This window comes from Misgurnus anguillicaudatus, chromosome 1 (assembly GCF_027580225.2).
Source record: "Misgurnus anguillicaudatus chromosome 1, ASM2758022v2, whole genome shotgun sequence".
NCBI lineage: Eukaryota > Metazoa > Chordata > Actinopteri > Cypriniformes > Cobitidae > Misgurnus > Misgurnus anguillicaudatus.
In genome coordinates this window covers 16,702,553-16,725,125 of record NC_073337.2, presented here as the reverse complement: position 1 = coordinate 16,725,125, position 22,573 = coordinate 16,702,553, and the positions used below count along the sequence as shown (strand labels likewise).

The 22,573-nt window shown below is 37.9% G+C and overlaps 1 protein-coding gene across 1 annotated transcript in view; it reads left to right on the top strand.

Annotated features, from left to right (window-relative positions):
* Window positions 1-22,573, top strand: part of gnai1 (guanine nucleotide binding protein (G protein), alpha inhibiting activity polypeptide 1) — a 36,446-nt gene that overhangs the window by 12,718 nt on the left and 1,155 nt on the right. The window contains exons 2-8 of the mRNA XM_073867320.1: window positions 10,245-10,287; window positions 10,382-10,528; window positions 12,388-12,540; window positions 15,755-15,884; window positions 19,022-19,150; window positions 19,820-19,978; window positions 21,026-21,228. Coding sequence (XP_073723421.1) covers window positions 10,245-10,287; window positions 10,382-10,528; window positions 12,388-12,540; window positions 15,755-15,884; window positions 19,022-19,150; window positions 19,820-19,978; window positions 21,026-21,211 — 947 coding nt within the window. The 3' untranslated portion in view covers window positions 21,212-21,228. The remainder of the gene's footprint in view (window positions 1-10,244; window positions 10,288-10,381; window positions 10,529-12,387; window positions 12,541-15,754; window positions 15,885-19,021; window positions 19,151-19,819; window positions 19,979-21,025; window positions 21,229-22,573) is intronic.

Here is a 22,573-nt window from a genome sequence, read left to right as displayed (position 1 = left end):
AAAACGGAATTTGGGAAAAAATAAAACGGATTTTATAGGGCCCTACTTTAGATATAGATATTATGACGGCCATATCTGCCTATATTAGGGTTGTGCCGATAGACGATAGTATCGCGTATCGACGATCTTCAGACATATCGCCAATGGCAGGCTTTCATGGCGATAGTTATGACGATAGTTGGCGAATGGTTATTATTATTATTATTATCATCATAGTTTACATTAACATCCACAATGCATGCTTTTCCTCGCATGAAGGTTTGTGGGCTTCACTTTTCACAGAAAGCTTATAAAGAGAGAATTCCTTTTTGCACGTACCTGCACTTAATGCGCGCGTCTTGGACTCCTTCTAGCACTAAATCCAGCGTGCCGCAACATGAGCAGCTGCGCTTCTCTCTGTCTCACGTGCACGCGCTCTCGCGTCTGTCCGAAGTCTAAACATAAACTAAAGTAGTAATGCTTATGTATTTGCAAACTTTACTTTTTGTTTAAAATATGACCCGCTGCATATTGGCGCCTCTCTCACTCTCTCGTACGTGCAGAGAGAGCTTGCGCTGTTGGAAGTCAGATCACTAGGTATTAATCCTGTTTATTATATGCATTTCAATGAGTTGTAGCAACAGGTCCCTCGTGTTTAAAATATGATTCTGTTTAAAATATGATCGTGTTTCGCTGGACCGATGCGTTTAAAAAGGCACCTCACGAGAGCACCACTGCTTGACACGTTTAGTCTTTTGCAACAGCACTAAACAAATGCATTGAATTGTTTGTATGTGTGCGCAGGTGTTTGTGGGTGCGCAGATGCATGTTTTTACTAGTGATGCACCGATGTATCGGCCACCGATATTTATCGGCCGATTTTAGATGAATTTGAGACCATCTGCATATCGGCAATAGCACGAGAAAGGCCGATACCGATTGTTTATTAATTAGCTTCATAAAGAAATCCATTATATGTAAAAGATGAGTTGATGTTGTTCATAAAATAAATGCTGAATAGCAAAAACCACCTTTGAAGGTTGTCATGCTGTCTTATTATATTTGTTTTAGCTTAATTTGTGCCTCTCTTATTATGTTGGTCAGAATTAGATCCAATCCATGTTCAGTAAAAATAATTTGATGCAGAAATCGGTATCGGCCCAAAAAAATCCTATCGGTGCATCCCTAGTTTTTACAGTTATTAAGTAATCATGGTTAGGGTTTTAATGACGCGCTCGCATTAATGGCATCAGTTTTAAGAAGGTTGCGGTCATGACGGTGTTGCTCTTGTTCTTTTTTGTCCACCAATCAAGTGACTTGTTAAAATGAGTAAAAAATTTACAAATAAAAAAATGAGTAAACTACTGCCCCGCCCCCCGATAATATCGTGTATCGCCGATCTCACAGGCTGACGATAGGATGATCTCAAAATAGGGCATATCGCCCAACACCAGCCTATATAATCGCAACTTTTAATTTTTTGTTGTTTTTAGTACACAATGTACCTACAGAAGAGTCAAGTTTTAAATAGGAAAAATATTGAAACTCTTTGGTTCTTTTTGAGAGTGATACTAATGGTCTAATCAGATTTAATGGATTATGCTAAACTATGCTAAACGTGGAAGCATCAGACCCGCAGATCAGCTGATTGGATTCCAAAACTGTAAGGGCGCACTCACACTATCCAAACCAAACCATGCCCCAGCGCGAATGTCACCCCTCCCTACTCCCCCATGTGCACGCACTCACACTGTACTTGTATCGATCCGAGTCCGGGCGCGCTTTCGTCATTAAGATGCGATTGTTTTGAAAAAAGCAGGAAGTAAAGCTCTCACTGAACACTGGAACCCACCGTAATGAAAGGTCTGTGTTTTTTAATCGGAGTCGTTTGGTGCGCGATTACAGACAGTCCTCTCACATGCCATCATATTGCTTAGTTGATCTGTCACGTGCGCAGCGCGGACATTCACGTAACCCGCTGCACGCATCAAAAGGTTTTTACGGAGGCAGATGAAGGTGAGTGGTCGCGCAACTGACGTCTTCCGCGCCTGAGCCCAAGTGAACCGCGCTCCGGCCCACCTCTGCAACCCGGCCGCGGCGCGATTAACCAATCCGCGCCCGGGCGCGGAACAGAGCACTCACACTAGCAAACGAACCAGGCTTTGGGGGTTAAACGCGCCTGAGCGCGGTTTGGTTTGGATAGTGTGAGTGCGCCCTAAAAATCAAATGTTTAACTCTAGGGGAGCTGGAAAATGAGCATATTTTCAAAAAAAGTGGAGTGTCCCTTTAAGACTAGGCCTTAGTTTAATTATGAAATATAACTTGTTTTAACAAACATGCCTTACTAAAAACATTACTTGTGTGCATTTGGAGGCAAAACAAAGAGCACTGATGTCTTTTAAGATATGTCAGTGCAAGTTGTTTTCAGTTTGGACAGCTCTTACATTTATTTTAGTCTAGGAGTAGTCTAATCCATGTCCAAGAAACCGCCGCTAAATGTTCAAGTTGTCGAGAAGTTTCACATATTGATTTGTAGCAGATTTTGCATACAAAAACACAACATGAAAATGTATCCGCTTGTGAGGTCTATCAGAAGGGCTTGAAGGCTGTAATGTAATGCCGAGTGTGTGTGTGATGGCTGAAATCTAATAACACTGGGCACTGGGACAAAGTGTTGCATTAGAGTTGTCACATGGTGTCCGTGTATTGAGACACACTGGAGTTATATTACACAGTGAGGGATATGTAGTAACCATGTTATCGATTGTTGACCGTATAAATACTAAGTATTGTTGTCATTGGAAATTGAAAATTTGAAACAGAAATTTATGGCAGCAGTTGTGAGGCATAATATTATTTATGCATTTGGCAGATGCTATCCAAAGTGACTTTAGTGCATTCAAACTATATATTTTTATCAGTATGCCTGTTGGTTGGAAATCAAACCATGTTTTTTGCGCTGCTGACAATGCTCTGCCAACTGTGTTACATTATCTGACATTACCCTAGCAAAAAAACAACAACAAACATGAATAAATAATTTGAATAAATCGAGGTATGACGCACAGTTTTAAGTATTCCCTTGAGATCTGCGGGACAAGAAATTCGTGCAAAATTTGCAGCGTTTGCAAGTAGGTACATTTATCCACATAGTCTATCAAATCAAATTTAAGGTTGTATTTATTGTTCAGATTCAGTGTAAAGTGTCATCTGCGTGACAGAACAAGCGAGCTGCACACTGTTGGAGTGTTAGTTTTTTCTGCTTTTTGAAAAGATAGACAGCAGCAGTAAAATTGTGTTTCTGATATTAGAATGTGAAAGTGTGAGACTGAAAATAAACTCCATTATCACCTTATAAGATACTTGTCACATTTTTAATCTCCATCTCTAGAGATCCAACTGTGAAAAAAGTATTTTTTCTGTCAGATTGCATATTTAAGCACTTTTGTATTTGCCAAAACAACAAAATAAATATGAATGATTGCGTAACTTCGTGCTGGGAAAGTGGATAAAAAGAAGAATCATATTTTTTTAGGAGTGTAAGAAAATGTTAATGCATGTGAGTATCTTGATTTTTGTTTGTTTGTTTGGCAATACTGTATCGATTCTCAAAAATGCTATGTTAATATATATTTTAAAGCTCACGTAACACGCGCTGTTTCTGCATTGCTGATGTTAATCTGGAGTAGCTATAGAGTACTATTACATCCTTTATATCTCCGAAGAGACTTTAGTTTAATCACATTTATAAAAGAAAGATTAGCTTTACCGAATCTTTCCGAAAACGTACGAAAAAATGAAGAAGAGGAGTTACTACCACAGGAGGAGTGAGTACGAGTCATGCAACACTATATAACACTGTTGATTCACTACATGTTCGTGTCATGTTGGAAATAGGCGCATGCATATTATATTAATAAGACAGAAGTCTTACTTACCGCATGCAACTCATGACCCGGTTGGGAAAATCCAGCGCATCAAACACACACGCAAAACACAGCTGCTACCCCGGATAATAAACTATATCCATTGTTTCCATAAGGATGGATTTCTTCTCCTTACATCCAAAAACACACTTCTTTCATGCCATTGTTGAGTTTTGAAATTAAACAAATCTGTGTCGCGTGATATGATGTTTGCAAGTTCTAGCGTCTCCCGCTGATTGACGGGTAGGCGGGGTTTTCTGGGGGAAGTGCCCATATAAAAAAGTGATGCGTATAGAAACCCCTGAAACGTCAGCTGGACCCGTAATCGAAAAAAAACTTTCCGAAACTTGTATGAACCCTGGCGAAGTTAATTCGGCACAGAAATATTCTTTAACAAGCCCAACTGCTTTTTTGACACTTTGCCTACGTTTAGCATGAGGAAACAACTCTATAACTGTGTTAATAAGTCAGAATGCTTGAAATACCATTAAACCAACCCTTACAAAATCATACAAGACTTTGATAGAAGAATTCTTCTTGTCTTTGAACTTAAACAGTGACAGGAAGTACTAGCATAGGGGCGCGTCACAAATTTAATTTATATTCTAAGGTTTGCATTTGGTGGTGTGTTCTCAATGATGCCTTTCCTAAAATGATATCCTGTTATAATCGTAAAACAGGAAATATCCCAATATGTCAGCACACGGTACAATTCCGCAATGTTGCATCACAACCCATGTATCGTTATACAAATCGTTTAGTGAGATTTTTGTAATTGTCTTTTGAGGAAATAATTTCATCCACAGCCATTATACTTTTGTTGTCATTTATCACACTGTAGCTGGTTAGCTTACTGCCTGAAACAACTTCTACCTAAATTGTAAGATTAAAGCGATAGTTCAGCAAAAAATGAAAATAACCTCAAGATTTTCCCCTTAAAGGCGGAGTCCACGATGTTTGAAAAACGCTTTGGAAAAGAAGACGGGCCGACTACCAAAACACACTTATAACCAATCAAATCAAATCAAATTCCGGGTTGCGTATGTGTGGGGCGGGTCTATCAACAGAAGGTCCAGATTCTATTGGGGTAGGGGTGTGTTTGTTTAGGTGATTTCAAATATCAACATTGGCTTTCAAACATCATGGACTCTGCCTTTAAGCCATCGGAGATGCATATGTCCATCATCTTTCAGACGAGCATAATTGAAGTGATTTTGTAGTTACAGGGCTCCAGACTGCCACCAAATGGTGTCATTTTGCCACCAAAATTTGAGAGTGTGCCACTGAATTTTACATCCAGTTGCACATGTGCAACCAGTAAATTTGACCTTTTATTTTGTGATGTGACACTGAATTTGAAACAGCACATTGTACTTTCTGCATATCATTAAAGTATTTATTAGTAATACAGTGGAAATTAGTAGAAATTTGAATATTTGGTTAGCATGTTGATTTACAGAGTGTGCCCCTAAATTTTCTGGTTGCGCCTCTAAAATTTTCAGTTAGGGGCCACTGTGCTCCTAATAAAAAAAGTTAGTCTGGACTCTGGAGCCCTGAGTTATACTTATTATAGTTCATAAACTTTTAAAAATTGATATTTTTCTTACAAAATTGCGTCAATTACCCTCAGATTTTTTTTTAACCCTCTTAAGGCATATGGATGACATCTGTGAAGGGTAGATGTACTTTTATGGGCTTGTTTTCTTCAAGGCCCATGCTGGGCCTCAAAAAGCATTTGGAAGAGTTTGCAAGACCCAGGAAATTTACTAAAATAACTCAAATTGTGTTCCTCTGAAAAATGATGGACATGTGCATTTCGGATAGCTTGAGGGTAGCTTGAGTAAAACATGGGGTAATTTTCATTTTTGCTAAACTATCACTTTAAGGTATGTTTACATGCCAGTGCAGGCCTTCTTTTGTGGAGAACTATTTGGCTCATGCCAGAAACAGAATCTGATTGAAAAGTGATTAGTGATCCAGGCCAATGAATTGGCTGATGTTTGGTCTTCTTGAGATTATAACAATTGGCAGATAATCTTGGCTTGGGCAGTTATGCTTGTCATAATTACTGTGTAAAAAGTACTCACTTAAATTTCACAATTTTGTGAATGGCTTTTTTTAAATTGTATTACTTTAAATCTATATTTAGTCAACCTAATGTTACGGAAATTCATAATAAGTATTTTACAAGATGGCTAATTAAAATGTAAATCTTACAAAAACATACCATTTAAAAAAGCAATAATCAAGCCACCCTTAAACAAAATAGTCATTGGTGTGAAATTATATGAATTAGCCATCTGGTAATAGATGAGAATGAAATGGGTGTTGCTCACCCTACCCTTTTGCTGGTCTCTCTTTAGATGGATTATTGAGAAAAAACTAGCTTATCAATGCTAACTAATCAAACATCATTTTACAATATTGCTTAAGCTGTACAGTGTGAGCACTTTTTTCATACATCATAAATGCACTAGACTGCACTGTATGTTTTCATGTGTCGTGTCAGACAATGGTTTAACATGTTTAACTTGTTTATATTAATCAGGGCTCGACAATAAGGATAACCCAATGGCCCGGGGCCAGCATGAGTGATAGTAGAGGGGGGCAGTTGTCAGAAATGTCACTGTGCCGATCGGGCTGCTGTGGCACTGTCACGAAAGTTTATCATTTGCACGTGTTTTGAGGTGAAACAGATGTGAAGCGCTACTCATGTGCTGTTTAAGAAGATTTGTGTGTGCGTACATCTGAAGTGCAAGCCCAAAAAGCCATATCTCAAGACAGCTCACGTATACACGCAGATGGTCCAGACAATGCGTAAATACTAAGTGCAGTTTACAAAATTATCTCAAAGTGCCATCTTTAACAATGCTTGTTAACTTTGGTCAAAAACAAATTAATCAGGCCTATTTTTTGTGGTTGTCAGTCCTAAAAATCTACAAAACGTTTGTCACTTGTTGCAGCTTAAATAAGATAAACCTTATATTGCATCCATATGTAATATAACCCATGACCAGCCTGATCACAACCTCTCAAAAGCATTGATGATAGGAATATATAATAATCAGAAAGCAAAGAGCAAGTTACAAAGACTAATATGGACTGGAAATGCATGCATATGAGCTTTACACTGGCCAGCATTCATCAGGTATCTGGGCTTTTTCTGGCAGCGTGTTCAGAGAACCAGTTGCTATGGCACTGTGACGAGAGGCATGCGCGTGTGCATACGCCTGCGCATGCATGTGTGATCACATGTGTCTAACAGGAACAAAGCAATATGAGTGTAATCGATCACACGTTCACAGCTTTTGTTGGATTATAAAGCTGGCTCGCACCTTAAACCTCTGGTGGCCACATTTTGTGTTTATCCATTGCTTTATTTATTATTGCACGGCGCAGGGCTGTTCACTAGTGCTACTAGTAAAGCATTCACATTTTCCATTTCAGCGGTTTGATACTTGTGCACAGGAAATTCTTCTGTACAGGTGTAATAATGTTTAAACGCTTTAAAGCAGTTAGATGTAAATTAAATTCTGTTTTGTTTTCCACGGTAGCTGCTGGGTTGATGATTGACACTGATAATAGGGAGTCACACATACGCACACACACGCAAAGCAGGGCCTAACCGTTATTGGAAAAGGACAAAGAGAAACATATGTACATTCTTTTAATGGACCTGCGTCCTATATTGTGGCAGGACAGTTGCTTGCTTGTATTGCATCAAAATGGCAGAACAGATTTTTGTTTTGCACTTGAATTCATAGTGGTTGATTAGTCACTGTAATCCCACAATAGGCTCAGTATACACCCACCTAAAGGATTATTAGGAACACCTGTTCATTTCATTCTCATTAATGCAATGGTGTAATTGTGTGGGGGATGTTTTCTTGGCACATTTTAGGCCCCTTAGTGCCAATTGGGCATCATTTAAATGCCACGGCCTACCTGAGCATTGTTTCTGACCATGTCCATCCCTTTATGACCACCATGTACCCATCCTTTGATGGCTACTTTGAGCAGGATAATGCACCATGTCACAAAGCTCAAATCATTTCATCGTTTCTTGAACATGACAATGAGTTCACTGTACTAAAATGGCCCCCACAGTCACCAGATCTCAACCCAATAGAGCATCTTTGGGATGTGGTGGAACGGGAGCTTCGTGCCCTGGATGTGCATCCCACAAATCTCCATCAACTGCAAGATGCTATCCTATCAATGTGGGCCAACATTTCTAAAGAATGCTTTCAGCACCTTGTTGAATCAATGCCACGTAGAATTAAGGCAGTTCTGAAGGCAAAAGGGGGTCCAACACATTAGTATGGTGTTCCTAATAATCTTTTAGGTGACTCAGGTGAGTGTATGTTGGTCTTTGACACATTGAGCACAGCGTTATGCTTAACTGCCAACCGCATGGCTCTGGATAGCATTGTTTATCATGAGACTTTGGGGCTTTTTATATCTGGTATTGGGATGAGTTTTGTTCGATCGGATCACAAGTGGGCAAGAGAGACACATTTACGTTTAGACCTGGTATTTTTAAGGTTCCTTAATTAGTAGTAAATCGCCATCACCTGCTTTCAGATAGAGCGGCATTTACTACACAAAGCTGTTGTTCACTGACAATCGGGGGTAATTTTGCATTCGTTATCACGTATGTGATATGTATGCAATACATTTACACCTCGTTTACGGTACATTCACACGGGACGAAAGCGTTAACGCTTGAAGGCTTTTCTGAAGCTTGGCCAACAGCCAATCACAGTGGCTGCTACACATGCTCTGGTCTTCCATAAATGTAATTGGCTGGCTATGTCTAGGTTAGTTGCATAAAGCAATCTGATTGGCAGACACACGCATTGCCGCTTGAAAAGTTGAGAAATGTTCAACTTCTGCCGCAAGCAACGGCAGTGGGGCAGCGCCGACGGATCCATAATTCAGTTCGGCAACGCATGACGTCACCCATTAAAAGTGAATGGGAAGCGTCAACGCTAACGCCCCGTATTACACTTACCCCTCGTTCAGACAGCCAACGACAAGCAGTAGCAGAGCGACGCAATCTCATTCATTTCAATGGAAACCTGGCGACTTCCGGCGACACGAGCGACAGTGACCGTTGGCGACCATATGGGCGTGTCCAGCGACGCGAGAAAATTAAGAAAAGTTTAACTTTATGCAAATGTCGAGCGACTTTCGGGAGCGACTACCAATAAGAACGATGCAGTGGAGTTCACGTCATCCTTCTCTCGTCAGTTACTGGAGTGGATGGTACTCATTTGTTTATCACAAGCAGATTTAGAAACGCCTCATTGAAAGAGACAAGCGACACACAGCGATAATGTCGCTGGCTGTCTGAACGAGGGGTTAGCGTCATCCACTTGTGATCCGATCGCCCAAAACGCATCTTAATAACAGGTGTAAACAGCCTCTGTGTATGTTTAGCAGACCTGAGTTGTTATGCAACACTAATGCAACAATTTGTAGTCTCTTGGTGTTCCTCTTTAAGTTATTTACAGACATACAGAACCGTTGTTCTGTTCAGAGTAATATGACCAGTGCTTTGGGCTTTTGTGTGTCCATTGGGAAGCTCTAGACCACACACATACTTTCACACAGCAGTGAATTTCCGAGTGCTAGGGAATGGTATCCCAGTAGATAAGCTGGTTGAATAGATTTCTATTAGTGGGGCTGTTATTGAACCAATAAATGCAGGAAATTGGTTTTCACAGCCGAGCCTTAGACTTTCTAAAGATACATTAAATTGAGTCTTAATAGATGCTTTTCACAGTGGATGTCTGCAACAAAAATGTGGTTGGTTTTATAGGAATAGTTCATGCCTTATTGACAGTTTTTAGGGACCATGTTGGTTGTATCTCATGACTGAAGGTTCTTGATGTCAAACCTTTTGTGAATGAAAATGTACACCATGAACATTCTGCTTAACATTCTCTACTCTCACCTAAAAAATGGCATATGAGACATGCAAGTGTGAATAAATGGTGACAGATTTTTTATTATTGGTGTAAACTATTTCTTAATTCCACAGTTCACACGCAGAGCAAAAAAACAAAAACATATAAAAGAACGAAAGTGTGTCTAAAATCTTGTTTTTTTGTTTCACTACCGAAGAGGCAGCTTTTGTGCAAATCAGTCGACGGGGTATTAAAAATTCACAAAGACACTCCTCCGCATTGTATTTAGTTTATAATGATTCATTTATTTTCTCTGCAGGTCTTATGAATATATTAAATCCAATGTTGTTTGTTGATTAAGTCTAGACACTTTAATTAATAGTATTGTTGTTATATAGCTAATTCTCACACAATTGTTTTTTCACAGGTGCTGGGGAGTCTGGAAAGAGTACAATAGTCAAACAAATGAAGTAAGTTTATGCCTTGAATTTTTTTTTTTTAAGTTTAAGTTTTGCCCGACATCCAGTCAGATGTAATTTACCTGTCGCTTCTCTCTCTTTCTAGAATCATCCATGAGGCGGGATACTCGGAGGAAGAGTGCAAACAGTACAAAGCTGTGGTCTACAGCAACACTATCCAGTCCATCATCGCCATCATTCGGGCCATGGGCCGACTTAAGATCGACTTTGGTGATGCTGCGAGAGCGGATGAGTAAGAGGATCGGTGGCCTGGCTGACTAGATAACGCCCACAGCCCACTTATGTAGATTCAAGTGTATAAAGAGACGGATCACTCGTAGAAAAACAAATGGGTAAAATGGTCCTGGTTTTCAGTTAAAAGTATCAGTGAGCTTTTTGATAGCAAGTGTGTTTACACGTTCACTGGATCAGACTGGAAAACGTTTATCGTTCATAATTTATTATATCACTGTCAGATTTGATTGCTGAGGAGAAATGTAAATTATAATCTTGACAAAGATTTTCATTCTTCCGTTTTCAATAAATTAGGAGTTGTTAAAAAGAAAACTGCTGCTAACCAGGGTGTTGCCAAGATGGCAGCGTAGTAAACTAACTTGCCTTGAAAGGACTTTGATAGATTGCACTACACAATAATTAATAAAAGCTAGAATAGGACTGCCGTGTTCAAGCAATGATGCCACTACAGAGAAATGGATTTTTAATATTTTTATCAATAAATTAATTTTTTATACTAATTGAATCAGAAAAATACCTGCCATATGGTATTGATTTTAATATGTAGGTGTAACGTTTATAAACGTTACTTTTTTAGCGCAGCTTAAGAATAATATTCGAACAGAGAATCATGAGGATATCCCCAAATTTTCTTTTTTTCTGCTATAGATTGTCACGTGGCACAAAATATTACCCAATCAGAAAGTAAGGTGATAAGATAAAAAAGCATACCATACTTTCCGGACTATAAGCCGCACCGGAGTATAAACCTCATCATTCAAAAATTCGTCATTAAGACAAAGTAACATATATAAGTCACAGTGGACTATACGTCGCGTTTAATAAGAAAATTATTTTAGCCGAAGAACAGACTGGGAAGGCAAGTTATTCAACTAAACAATAGCAGACAGAACAGCAGGCTGAGTAGATGTCTGTACGTTAAAAGAAATTGGTTAATTTAACGATAAACCATAGCATACAGAACTTACCTGGAAGGTTGAATAGGCTAAATTAACCGAACAAGCCAACTAGCGTGAAGTCTGCAGGCCCGTCATTGCACATTAATGAACCATTGAATAAATACAAAAGCAGCATATGGCGGACTCTCACGGTTGTAGACGGTAATGTTGTCTCTTGCCTCATAAATGTAAAAATTAATTCATACTGACTGACAATGCGCACCTGACTATAAGACGCAGCACCAGCTAAGTTATGAAAAAAAAACGCATCTTATAGACCGAAAAATACGGTAATAACCGCAGTCATGGCAGGCACAGTCTAAGTGAGATGGACATCAGAGATGTAAAAAGCTATTTCACATAGTGTTAATGCTATTTCTTTATGCCCATGAGTCTGCCAGGTTTGTTTACTGTGAAGTTAAGTTTTACCGCGAGAGATTTTGCAAGATTTCCCATGTTTTCATTTGACACATTTGGGTTGTTTGTAAAAGGAAAATGTTGGTATGTGGTGTGCTGTCATGATCACGCAGCGGCACAACATGCACTATAGGAACAAAAATCCAAAGTTAAATCATTGAGTTTTTTATTGTCATGTCCGTGGTTTTGCATGTAAAAAAATCTGATAACATTTGGAATATCTTATAGTGTTGCCCAAACCATACCAGAATCAAGGCGATAGTTTATGTAGTACCAAAAGATGTAACAGTTATGATAGCGATGATCATGATAATTGTCACTTAACTATAATTACAGTGGTGACAATCTGAAAGAGGCCAACAGTTATTATGATGTCATTACCATAAGATTATTATTAATTATAAGGACAATGCTAATTATTTGTGTTGACGAATTTAAGACTGTTCTCTTTCTCTCTCTCTCTCTCTCTCTCTCTCTCTCACTGTCTGTCTTGTCAGGATGATGCGAGGCAGTTGTTTGTACTGGCGGGCAGCGCTGAGGAGGGTTTCATGACAGCAGAGTTGGCTGGAGTGATAAAGCGTTTGTGGAAAGATGGAGGAGTGCAGGCCTGCTTCAGTCGATCCAGAGAGTACCAGCTGAACGACTCTGCTGCATAGTCTGTATCCCTCCCACTCTCCCTGTTTATCTCCTAATGCTTGTTTTCCTGTATTGGTTTCATATGTCATCTGCTCCGCCTCACACCCCACCATAACGAGGCTTGATGCAAAAAAAACAAAAAAACAATAGATCTTCACATTGGAAATAAAAAACTATGTTATATATCAATTGTGTCTCCTTGGCAGCAGTGGGATTTAATAGAGAACTTAATGAGATTTTGCATCTCAGATTTTTAGTAGGTACGTTTACATGCAACCAAATAATCCGTTTGTAATCGTATTGATGGATCAATCGTATTGAAAAGTCTTCATGTAAACACCTTAATCAATACGATTGAGGACGATCGAATTGAAGGAGGTGTTGTATTCCGATCTGTGATCCGATCAGCAGGAGAAAAGTATGCATGTAAACGCGTGAATCGTAGTATTTTCTCAATCAGATGCAAAAATACATTGTGCACATGCGCAGAACATGTTTGCTCAAGTTCATGTCTAATAATTACCTGTTATATCACATGACTCTTGTCACAGAAACACACAATAGCAAGGCAATGGCATCGCACATTATTAAGGGAACATTAATGGGGTCACGTGCTTTACAAGCAATGTACATTCTCCAGTGTTTGTGTATTTTTAAAACATTAGGCTACTTAAAGCAATAAATAGCGTTGTGTATTTTGAAAAGTGTGTTTTCATCACCTATATCTGAAAACTTCTTAAAGGGATAGTTTGGCCAAAAACGATATTAAACCCATGATTTACTCACCCCCAAGCTGTCCGAGTTGCATATGTCCATCGTTTTTCAGACAAACACATTTTCGGATATTTTAGAAAATATTTTAGAACTTTCAGTTGATTAAATGGAATGTTGCGGGGTCCAGCCGTGGTCCACGACCTTCAAGTACAAAAAAAGTGCGTCCATCCTTCACAAATTAAATCCAAACGGCTCCAGGATGATAAACAAAGGTCTTCTGGGGGTGGTCCGTGCGGTGTTGTTGTAGAGGTGTCCATATTTAACATTTTATGAACGTAATTAACTACCTTCCGGTAGCGCCGCCATCCTAGACTCATCCGCATTCAGGATGAGAGCTTACGCAGGCTACAGAGGTTTCTCTGCTGGTGCTCTGTCCCCCCGCCCTCCGAATGTGTCATACGTCACTAAAAAAGTGCGTACACTACGCTAATAATCTCTCCTGAGTCTAAGATGGCGGCGCTACCGGAAGGTAGTTAATTACGTTAATAAAATTTTAAATATGGATATACAACACCGCACAGATTACCCTCAGAAGACCTTTGTTTATCATCCTGGAGCCGTTTGGATTTAATTTGTGAAGGATGGATGCACTTTTTTTGGACTTGAAGGTCGTGGACTATGGCTGGGGTCCATTAAAATGAGAAAATTTTTTCTCAAAAAACATAATTTCTTCTCGACTGAACAAAGAAAGACATCAACATTTTGGATGACATAGTGGTGAGTAAATTATCTGGATTTTTTTTAAAGAAAATAGACTAATCCTTTAATTAATGTTAACAGTTACAGCTCTTGATTTTATTAATGTATTAGTAAATGCTGAAATTAACATGATCAAAGATGAATAAATGCTGAAGAAGTTTTGTTTATAGTTTGCTCATGTTAGCTAATGCATTAACTAATTGTTAACAAATACAACCTTTTTATAAAGTGTTACCGTTTTGTTTAATTCAAATTATAAGTTTGAGATATTGGGTGGGTGTTGCGAAGCACTGGTTTAATGACGCATAAATTAATGATCATCTTGAGCTATAAAAACTTCTGAGCAGTAAAATCAGCTTTGGCAATCAACAGTATTATACAAATATTATACATTTTGTCCCCACCCATTTTGTCCAGCCCCCAGTAAAATCGTATTATTGGCCTAAAATTCCAGCTTCACACTAACGCATATTAAACATGAAATACATCAGCTGTGTTTTTGGCACTTAGCCCAGCATTTTGCTTTCACTAAGAACAGAAAAATCGAAGCTTGTAACTTGTCACATAAAGCATAGTTACAATAAAGATGAATCACCTCATAACATTCGGTCTTTGTCCTTCACAGCCATTTTGCTTTTATTTACCTCTCTATCTTATGTACCATCCTCCCCTCATTTCTCCCTTCAACTGCTTGTTTATTCCTCACCTGTCTGGGCCCACATACATTAATTTCCCCCTTCTGTGTTTTTGTCCTCCCACCTCGTGTTTTTATTGCCTACCGAACATATCAGCCACTGCCAACAAAGCAAGTTATCAAAACAGCTTTCCGGTACATGGAGATCTAATGTCTTACGGTTTCCAGACTCTCACTGTTTGAGCCTTGAGCAGGCTTGTCAATATTTGCCCCGCTGTAGCTATCTGTTTACCGCATTTCTGGAACATGTACTTAACCTTGACTATGAAAACCTGTTTGCCACATGTTTACGGGGTTTATTTAACACTATAATACACGGGCGTGTGCCATGTACTACAGTATCCCAGGCATGCAAATATGTGCGAGCATGTTTGTACAGTTCTTTGTTTCACGAAACTGTTAAAGTCAGCAGTTACAGATGCGATTACCTAATGTACACACAAATTTGCGTTTCCTTTAGTGAAAAGGTAACATTATCTTTGCTCAAACACTGTGTCAGACTTTGAGTTTCTACGGCTGTGTTAGCTGCCAAAAGCTGCTAACTGTCTGTATAGACAGCTGCCTTTTAAGGCAGCATTGTAACTGAGATGTAATTTCCTAAGCAACTGGATAGTAATGCTATACAATGCATATATATTTTTAGGAGTGTGTTAGGCTGTGTGGTTTGGACTTTGTTTAAGCTGTTACTAAGCATTACCATATAACAAACTTACTTGTAGGCTGTGTTTAAATGTCAGTCAAGGCCACACACATCATGTTAAGTGGGCAGTTGACAGACGTTACATCTCAGTATTTGTTTTTTAGGAAATTGTATCGCTCACACTTGTGCAATTGTTTAAAGGGTGTCGGGTACATGTGAGTTTGTTTAAAAGAGAGTAACTCTATTTCAGTGAAGGGGGATTACTGCAGATTCGAGGAATGAAACTTTTAATCCCCTTCTCCTTTGTATACCCCCAACTCCCACGTGTCAGGAGAGGCCTCTAGCTCAAAAACAAAAAGATTTACTGAAACCGAATGAAACTGATTTCATTTGAACTAACCCTGACCTTCTTTTATATTTCAACAGCTACCTGAATGATTTGGACAGAATATCGCAGGCCACTTATATACCCACCCAACAGGATGTGCTAAGGACCCGAGTCAAAACCACAGGCATTGTGGAGACACATTTCACTTTTAAAGACCTGCATTTCAAGTGAGCACTTAAATTGATATACAAATATACAGTGGTTACTCTGTCAAAAATAAAAGTGCATTTTGCATACATATTGGTATTTTTTTATTTTGTGGTCTTTCCATGACCTTTTCACAAATTTCCTTTACTTAAAGGTGCAGTGTGTAAATTTTAGCAGCATCTAGTGGTACGGTTGCAAATTGCAACCAACAGCTCAGTTCACAGCTCACCCCTTGCTTTTGAAACGCATAGAGAAGCTACGGTAGCCGACACAGGACAAACATTAAGTTAGAGAAAACTTAATAAAAAACTTTGTCCATTAAGAGCTTCTGTAGAAACATGGCGGCACAAAATGGTGTCTTCCATGTAAGGGGACCCTCAGTGTATGTAGATAAAAACGTCTCATTCTAAGGTGATAAAAACATAACGGTTCATTATAAAAGGTCTTTATACACCACTGATAATATAGTTTTGTATATTATTTTCCATTTCTGTCAAGAGATCCTTCTAAAAATTACACACTGCATCTTTAATAGACAACCGTAAAGTGAAACAAATCATATTTGTGAAAACATCCTATATTATATAATTCAGTATATAGTTATTTTCTACAATACAAAACTGTATTAAAGCGTATTCAGGGTTCCTGCAAGGCATTGAAAGTCATTAAATAAATTTTAATTAATTTGATTTTAAATTGATACTCATCCTCATGTTGTTCTAAACCTGTATGAATTTCTTTTTTCTGATGAACAAAAAAAATATTTTGAGAAATGATGGTAAACACACAGCAGATAGTGTCCATTGACTTCCATAGTAGGGAAAAAATATTTTGGAAGTATCGTGATAAATGATGCAGAAATATTTTGATAAATGATGGAAAGCACACAGTTGACGGTACCCATTAAATTCCATCATATTTTTTATTCCTACTATAGAAGTCAATGGACAGTATATGCTGTGTGTTTACCATCATTTCTCAAAATATCTTATTTTGTGTTCATCAGAAAAAAGAATTTCATACAGGTTTAAAACAACATGAGGATGAGTAAATGATGACAGAATTTTTGGGTGAACTATCCCTTTAAGGCCTTAAAGGGGCAATAAGTAGGATTTACCACCATCTAGTGGTGAAATTGTATTTTGCATTCAAACGAATAGTGCTCTTTAGCGCCTCGCTTTTCCAAATGCATGTTGCAACTACAGTAGCCGTTATTTACTCACTGATCTCCTTGTCTGTTTCGGCTGGTTCACGTGTTCTGAACGGAAACGCGTTGGTAGGCTAGTGCTTTTTGTCCCTCTCTGCTATTATAGTTTATCAATATGGCGAAACGACATGGAAGCCTCTTTAGACTTACCCGTTCAATGCAAGTAAAGAGAAGAAATTCTAAGCTTACAAAGAAAAGTCAGATCAATGGCAGAGGTCATTTGACATTGATTTTGATTAATAAAACACTTAAAACCCTACTTACAGTCCCTTTAAATGTCATTAAAAAGAAAATGCCATCTTCTTTTTATCCAGATTTTTAAAATGATATGGATGTTTTAATAATCATTGTACATTGGGATTAGTCATGGGTCATGTAAATATATATGACCCATGACTAATTCCAATGTACGATTACGCAGTGCCCAGAAATAGTCCCCTTAGTATATTTCAATAGCAGTGGACTATTTTCGGGCACTACGTAATATCATTGTGCCTCCTGCAGCCATGTTACGGCAGCAAAGTCCTTAAATATTACGCCAGAATGAGAGCATAGTTCTTAGCCATATCAGCCTAGAAAATCACAACTTTTAATTTTTCGTCTGTCTTAGTACACGATAACAACAGAAGAGTCAAGTTTTAAATAGGAAAAATGTCGAAACTCTTTGGTTATTTTTAAGCGTCATGCTAAACGGTCTAATTAGATTCAATGGATTATGCTAAGCTATGCTAAAAGTGTTAGCGCCAGACCCGGAGATCAGATGAATGGATTCCAAAACTGTAAAAATCAAATGTTTAACTCTAGGGGAGCTGGAAAATGAGCATATTTTAAAAAATTAGACTTGATAACTGCAGAAAACCTGGTATATCATGGTATCATTTGTTCTGTACTGATTTTAATAGACTGCTTTTAGAATCCTTTACCATGTTACTGTAATCATTTTATATTCCAGTTATAAGAATTTAGGAAGTAGTTATAATTATATTTGGGGAAATAAGGCCTGTAAGAAAAAAGACCTTTCAACAAACTTTCAAAAGTGCATGATTTATGAAATCATTATTTTGGGAATTTTGTGTGAAGCTTTACTACTCTTTAGTCTTATACTGTATTGAGAAATCAGCTAGCGTATCTTTAGAACTGTTATAACTCATGTTATATGAGCTGTATTCAGTATTTGGGACTATCGGAATTTTTGGGAATACCCACATTGTGAGACTGTGTGACTAAAATCATGTGCAAGGGTGATCCAAAAAGGGGAAACAGACAGCAACAAACAAAGAAGTGCGAGTCTTGAGCTGATTACATGTAGTCTGATTCATACAGGAAGAACATGTCTCCCAGTTTCGTTGCCCCTATATAGCTGTAGACCTTCCAGAGCGGAAAGCTCAAACTGAGACATAAGCTCTGTTTTAGTATGTGTCATATCATATATGTGCACACTTGACATTAAATCTTTTTTTTAATGGTAGGCTGCAACATTCCTCCTTTATATTTCATGCATTTGGCAGACGCCTTTATCCAAAGTGACTTGTGCATTTTAGGTATAAATTTGAGCAGTACGTGATCCTTGGGATCAAACCAATGAACTTTGCATTACAAATGCAATGCTCTAACAAGTAACATACAAAACACTTTCTCTTTTTAAAATGTATTTAAAGTACAAGAGGTATAATTTGCTACATCAGTATATAATTGCTGTCATAATTCTTGAAGAAAGTGTGATTAAAAGTGTATGAGTACCCTATGTACAAATAATGCATTGTGATAAACTCTAAAAATGTTCAAAATGGCAGACTTAGTTGAAAGAAATGTTGATTATAGTTATTTTGTTATAAATATTGCTAAAAAAGTTCAATCTCAAGCTCATACAGTCACTTAGTATTTTAGTATGCTTTGCATTTACTTAATACAAATTTTGAGCTTCTTTTTGTCTTTCTTTTACTTTGTCAAGATGTTTGATGTCGGCGGTCAAAGGTCAGAGCGAAAGAAATGGATCCACTGTTTTGAAGGCGTCACTGCTATTATCTTCTGCGTGGCACTGAGTGACTACGACCTGGTTCTGGCTGAAGACGAGGAGATGGTACGACATCACTTCCTGTTATTTAGTTAGATAGACGTATCATTACAGTGCTTGCAAGGCATCATTTTGCACAAAGACTTAACATATACACTAGCGGCACAGAAATTACACACTGTACCTCTAAGGCAGCTTTATTTATATCAAGCACTGACATTTGCTTCTGGGAAATGCAAATACTGTTTTATAGTTTGACATTTAAATGAAGTAGTCCAGCAGTCCTATATAAACCTGTTGTAGACATACTGTATAAGCCTATTCCATGTAGATTTGAATGGTTGTCAGGTAAATTAAGCCAGATGGGAAACCGGTTTCCGATACTTTATCATATAATCCATGTCAATGTAATGTTGATCTCCTCTGAGTACAATTTTATTAGGGACTGCAAACAGGTCTTCATTGATTAAATGGTAAATGAAACGCGTCTCCAACCTGAGTCTATATTTCATAAGTGAAGCTTTTATGCTGGAATAGAAGGCAGTTCGATACAAAACTCACTGTGTAGTCATTGAATAATATATATATATACTTGGGTAGTGCAGACATTTGGCAATTGTGTATTTTAGTGGTGCTTGAAGAGACAGCCAAGTCAAGGTTTTCTCTCCAACTGTTCCAGATTTTCTCTCACAATTTATTCATTTTCATCAATCATCCATTTGATCCTCTTCATAGAACCGCATGCACGAGAGCATGAAGCTGTTTGACAGCATCTGTAACAACAAGTGGTTTACGGACACCTCCATCATCCTGTTCCTTAATAAGAAGGATCTGTTTGAGGAGAAGATCAAGAGGAGTCCGCTCACCATCTGCTACCCAGAATACGCAGGGTCAGACCCAGGTCCTTTTTTGTGGTGCTTGTCCCGTTGTCAGCAAATTATGCAGTTTTTTATTGTCTGCATTTTATTTAAAAAGGTTACTGCTGGAGCTTAAAGGGTACCTCGGCTATGAATACATTAATGCTTTATATTTGCCTCATACTATTGAAATTCAGTGATAGAAACACATTAAATCTTTTAGAAACACATTAACCCTTAAGAGATCCTTAAAAAATGACACCTTCCCAAAAACTGCTCTAAAAATATTACATATCAATATATTTTAAAAATACTTCTGCCTGAAACATACATATTAATTATTAATTACATTTGTGGAAATTTTAACCCTTTATATAGCGGTTTGTTTACATTAATCGAACCACAGTGTTCGGCTGATGTGTTGAAACCTTTTGTGGGACATCGTAGCTCGGAAAATCCCCCGTTCTGATTTCAAAGATTCAAGAAAACAGCAAAAATTGTGAGATTTTGATGCATGCATGGAATGGTAAAAAGTAGTGCCACCTGGTGGACAAGCATAAATATCAAAACTTGAAGGCTAGTAGTTCAAAATGATATTTTGACATAAAGGTATGCATTAGTTTATGTTAAGATAAATGGGGGGGGGGTCAAAAATGGAATTTATAATCGTTTTCAATGTGGCATTTTTTGGTTCTAGGATCTAATGTGTCGGTTTTTGCGTAACTTAGCCATTTTAGGCTAATTTAAGAAACTGAAACCAAAGTTTTAAAATTGATCAAAAATGATTAACCTCTGGCAAATTTAGGCAATATTCATTCAACACAGTCAAAATGGTTTGGAAATAAAAATCAGATTGGCACAAAATGTCATAGGATCTTTTAAGGGTTAAATCTTTGCTGAAGATCAATGCAAAAATCGCCTATTATGGTCTTATTAAGCAAATATTATAAAAATTACACCACAGAATTCAAACATATTTAGTTCTCTTTAATGTCCAGTTAATTATGTCACACTCATTATGACATCACTTCCTCGCCACAAACTTGCATAATGGAAAATGTTTCTTGCCCATGTCACAGGGTCAAATACGTATGAGGAGGCAGCCGCCTACATTCAATGTCAGTTTGAGGATCTGAACAAACGGAAAGACACCAAGGAGATCTACACCCACTTTACCTGCGCCACCGACACCAAGAACGTTCAGTTCGTTTTCGACGCGGTGACCGACGTCATCATCAAAAACAACCTTAAGGACTGCGGACTGTTTTAGAGGCTGGCTTGTGTCTGGTGAGGCTCAGCTATCTGTGTGTCACGTGTTCGTGCTGACCATATGTATTTGTGCAAATAATTAATGTTTGCATAGCGTATGATATTGCATGTCCTTAAGTAATCCTGGAATCAAAAATTGCAGGATGAAATCTTGTTTGAAGGAGAAGTGCGTAATTTTTCTGTGTGATGTTAAATAATTATTTTTACTAAAAATGTTATTTTGTTAATGTTCCAGAAAGATTGCTCATTTGAATGATCAGAAATTACCTTTACAGCTATATCCTTTTTATAAATTTAGGGTGGGGTTTGTTCAAAACCATTCGATGACTACTAGAATAGAAGTGTTTATGAAACTGCTGATTGGGCGCTAAACTTAAGTATTTATCTTTGTCACTCATATCACACCTTAAAGGAACACTCATTTTCCAGCTCCCCTAGAGTTAAACATCTGAGTTTTACCTGTTTGAAATCCATTCAGCCAATCTCAGGGTCTGGTGGTACCACCTTTAGCATAGCTTAGCATAATCCATTGAATCTGATTAGACCATTAGCATCGCACTCAAAAATGACCAAAACATTTTAATATTTTTCCTATTTTAAACTTGATTCTTCTGTAGTTACATTGTGTACTAAGACTGATGTAAAATTAAAAGTTGTGATTTTCTAGGCTGATATGGCTAGGAACTATACTATCATTCTGGCGTAATGATCAAGGACTCTGCTGCCGTACCATGGGTGCAACAGCCGAAAATAGTCCCCTTGGTAACTTTCGGGCCCTGCGTAATATCATTGCGCCTCCTGCAGCCATGTTACGGCAGCAAAATCCTTGATTATTATGCCAGAATGAGAGTATAGCTCCTAGCCATATCAGACTAGAAAATCACAACTTTTAATTTTACATCGTTCTTAGTTTCAAGTCAAGTTTTAAATAGGAAAAATATTGAAACTCTTTGGTCATTTTTGAGCGCGATGCTAAAGGTCTAATCAGATTCAATGAATTATGCTAAGCTATGCTAAAAGTGGTACCGCTAGACCCGGAGATCAGCTGAATGGATTCCAAAACGGTAAAAATCAAATGTTTAGGGGAGCTGGAAAATGAGCATATTTTCTAAAATTTGATTTGTAAAAAATATATCGATATTGTTAATTTTTTCTTCTTCAACAGTAATACAGTATTGCCAAACAAAATATCGCGCATATCAGTTTTTTCTTACACCCCTGACTTCAAATCAGGTTGCTGACTTAGGAGAGGTATGCAACAATCTCAAATAACAGCAACTTACTACCCACCACCTTTTAGAAAATGTAGTTATCAGTTACTTTTTGCTTTTGGTTTCGGTGAAACGGTTTAGTTTCGGATACA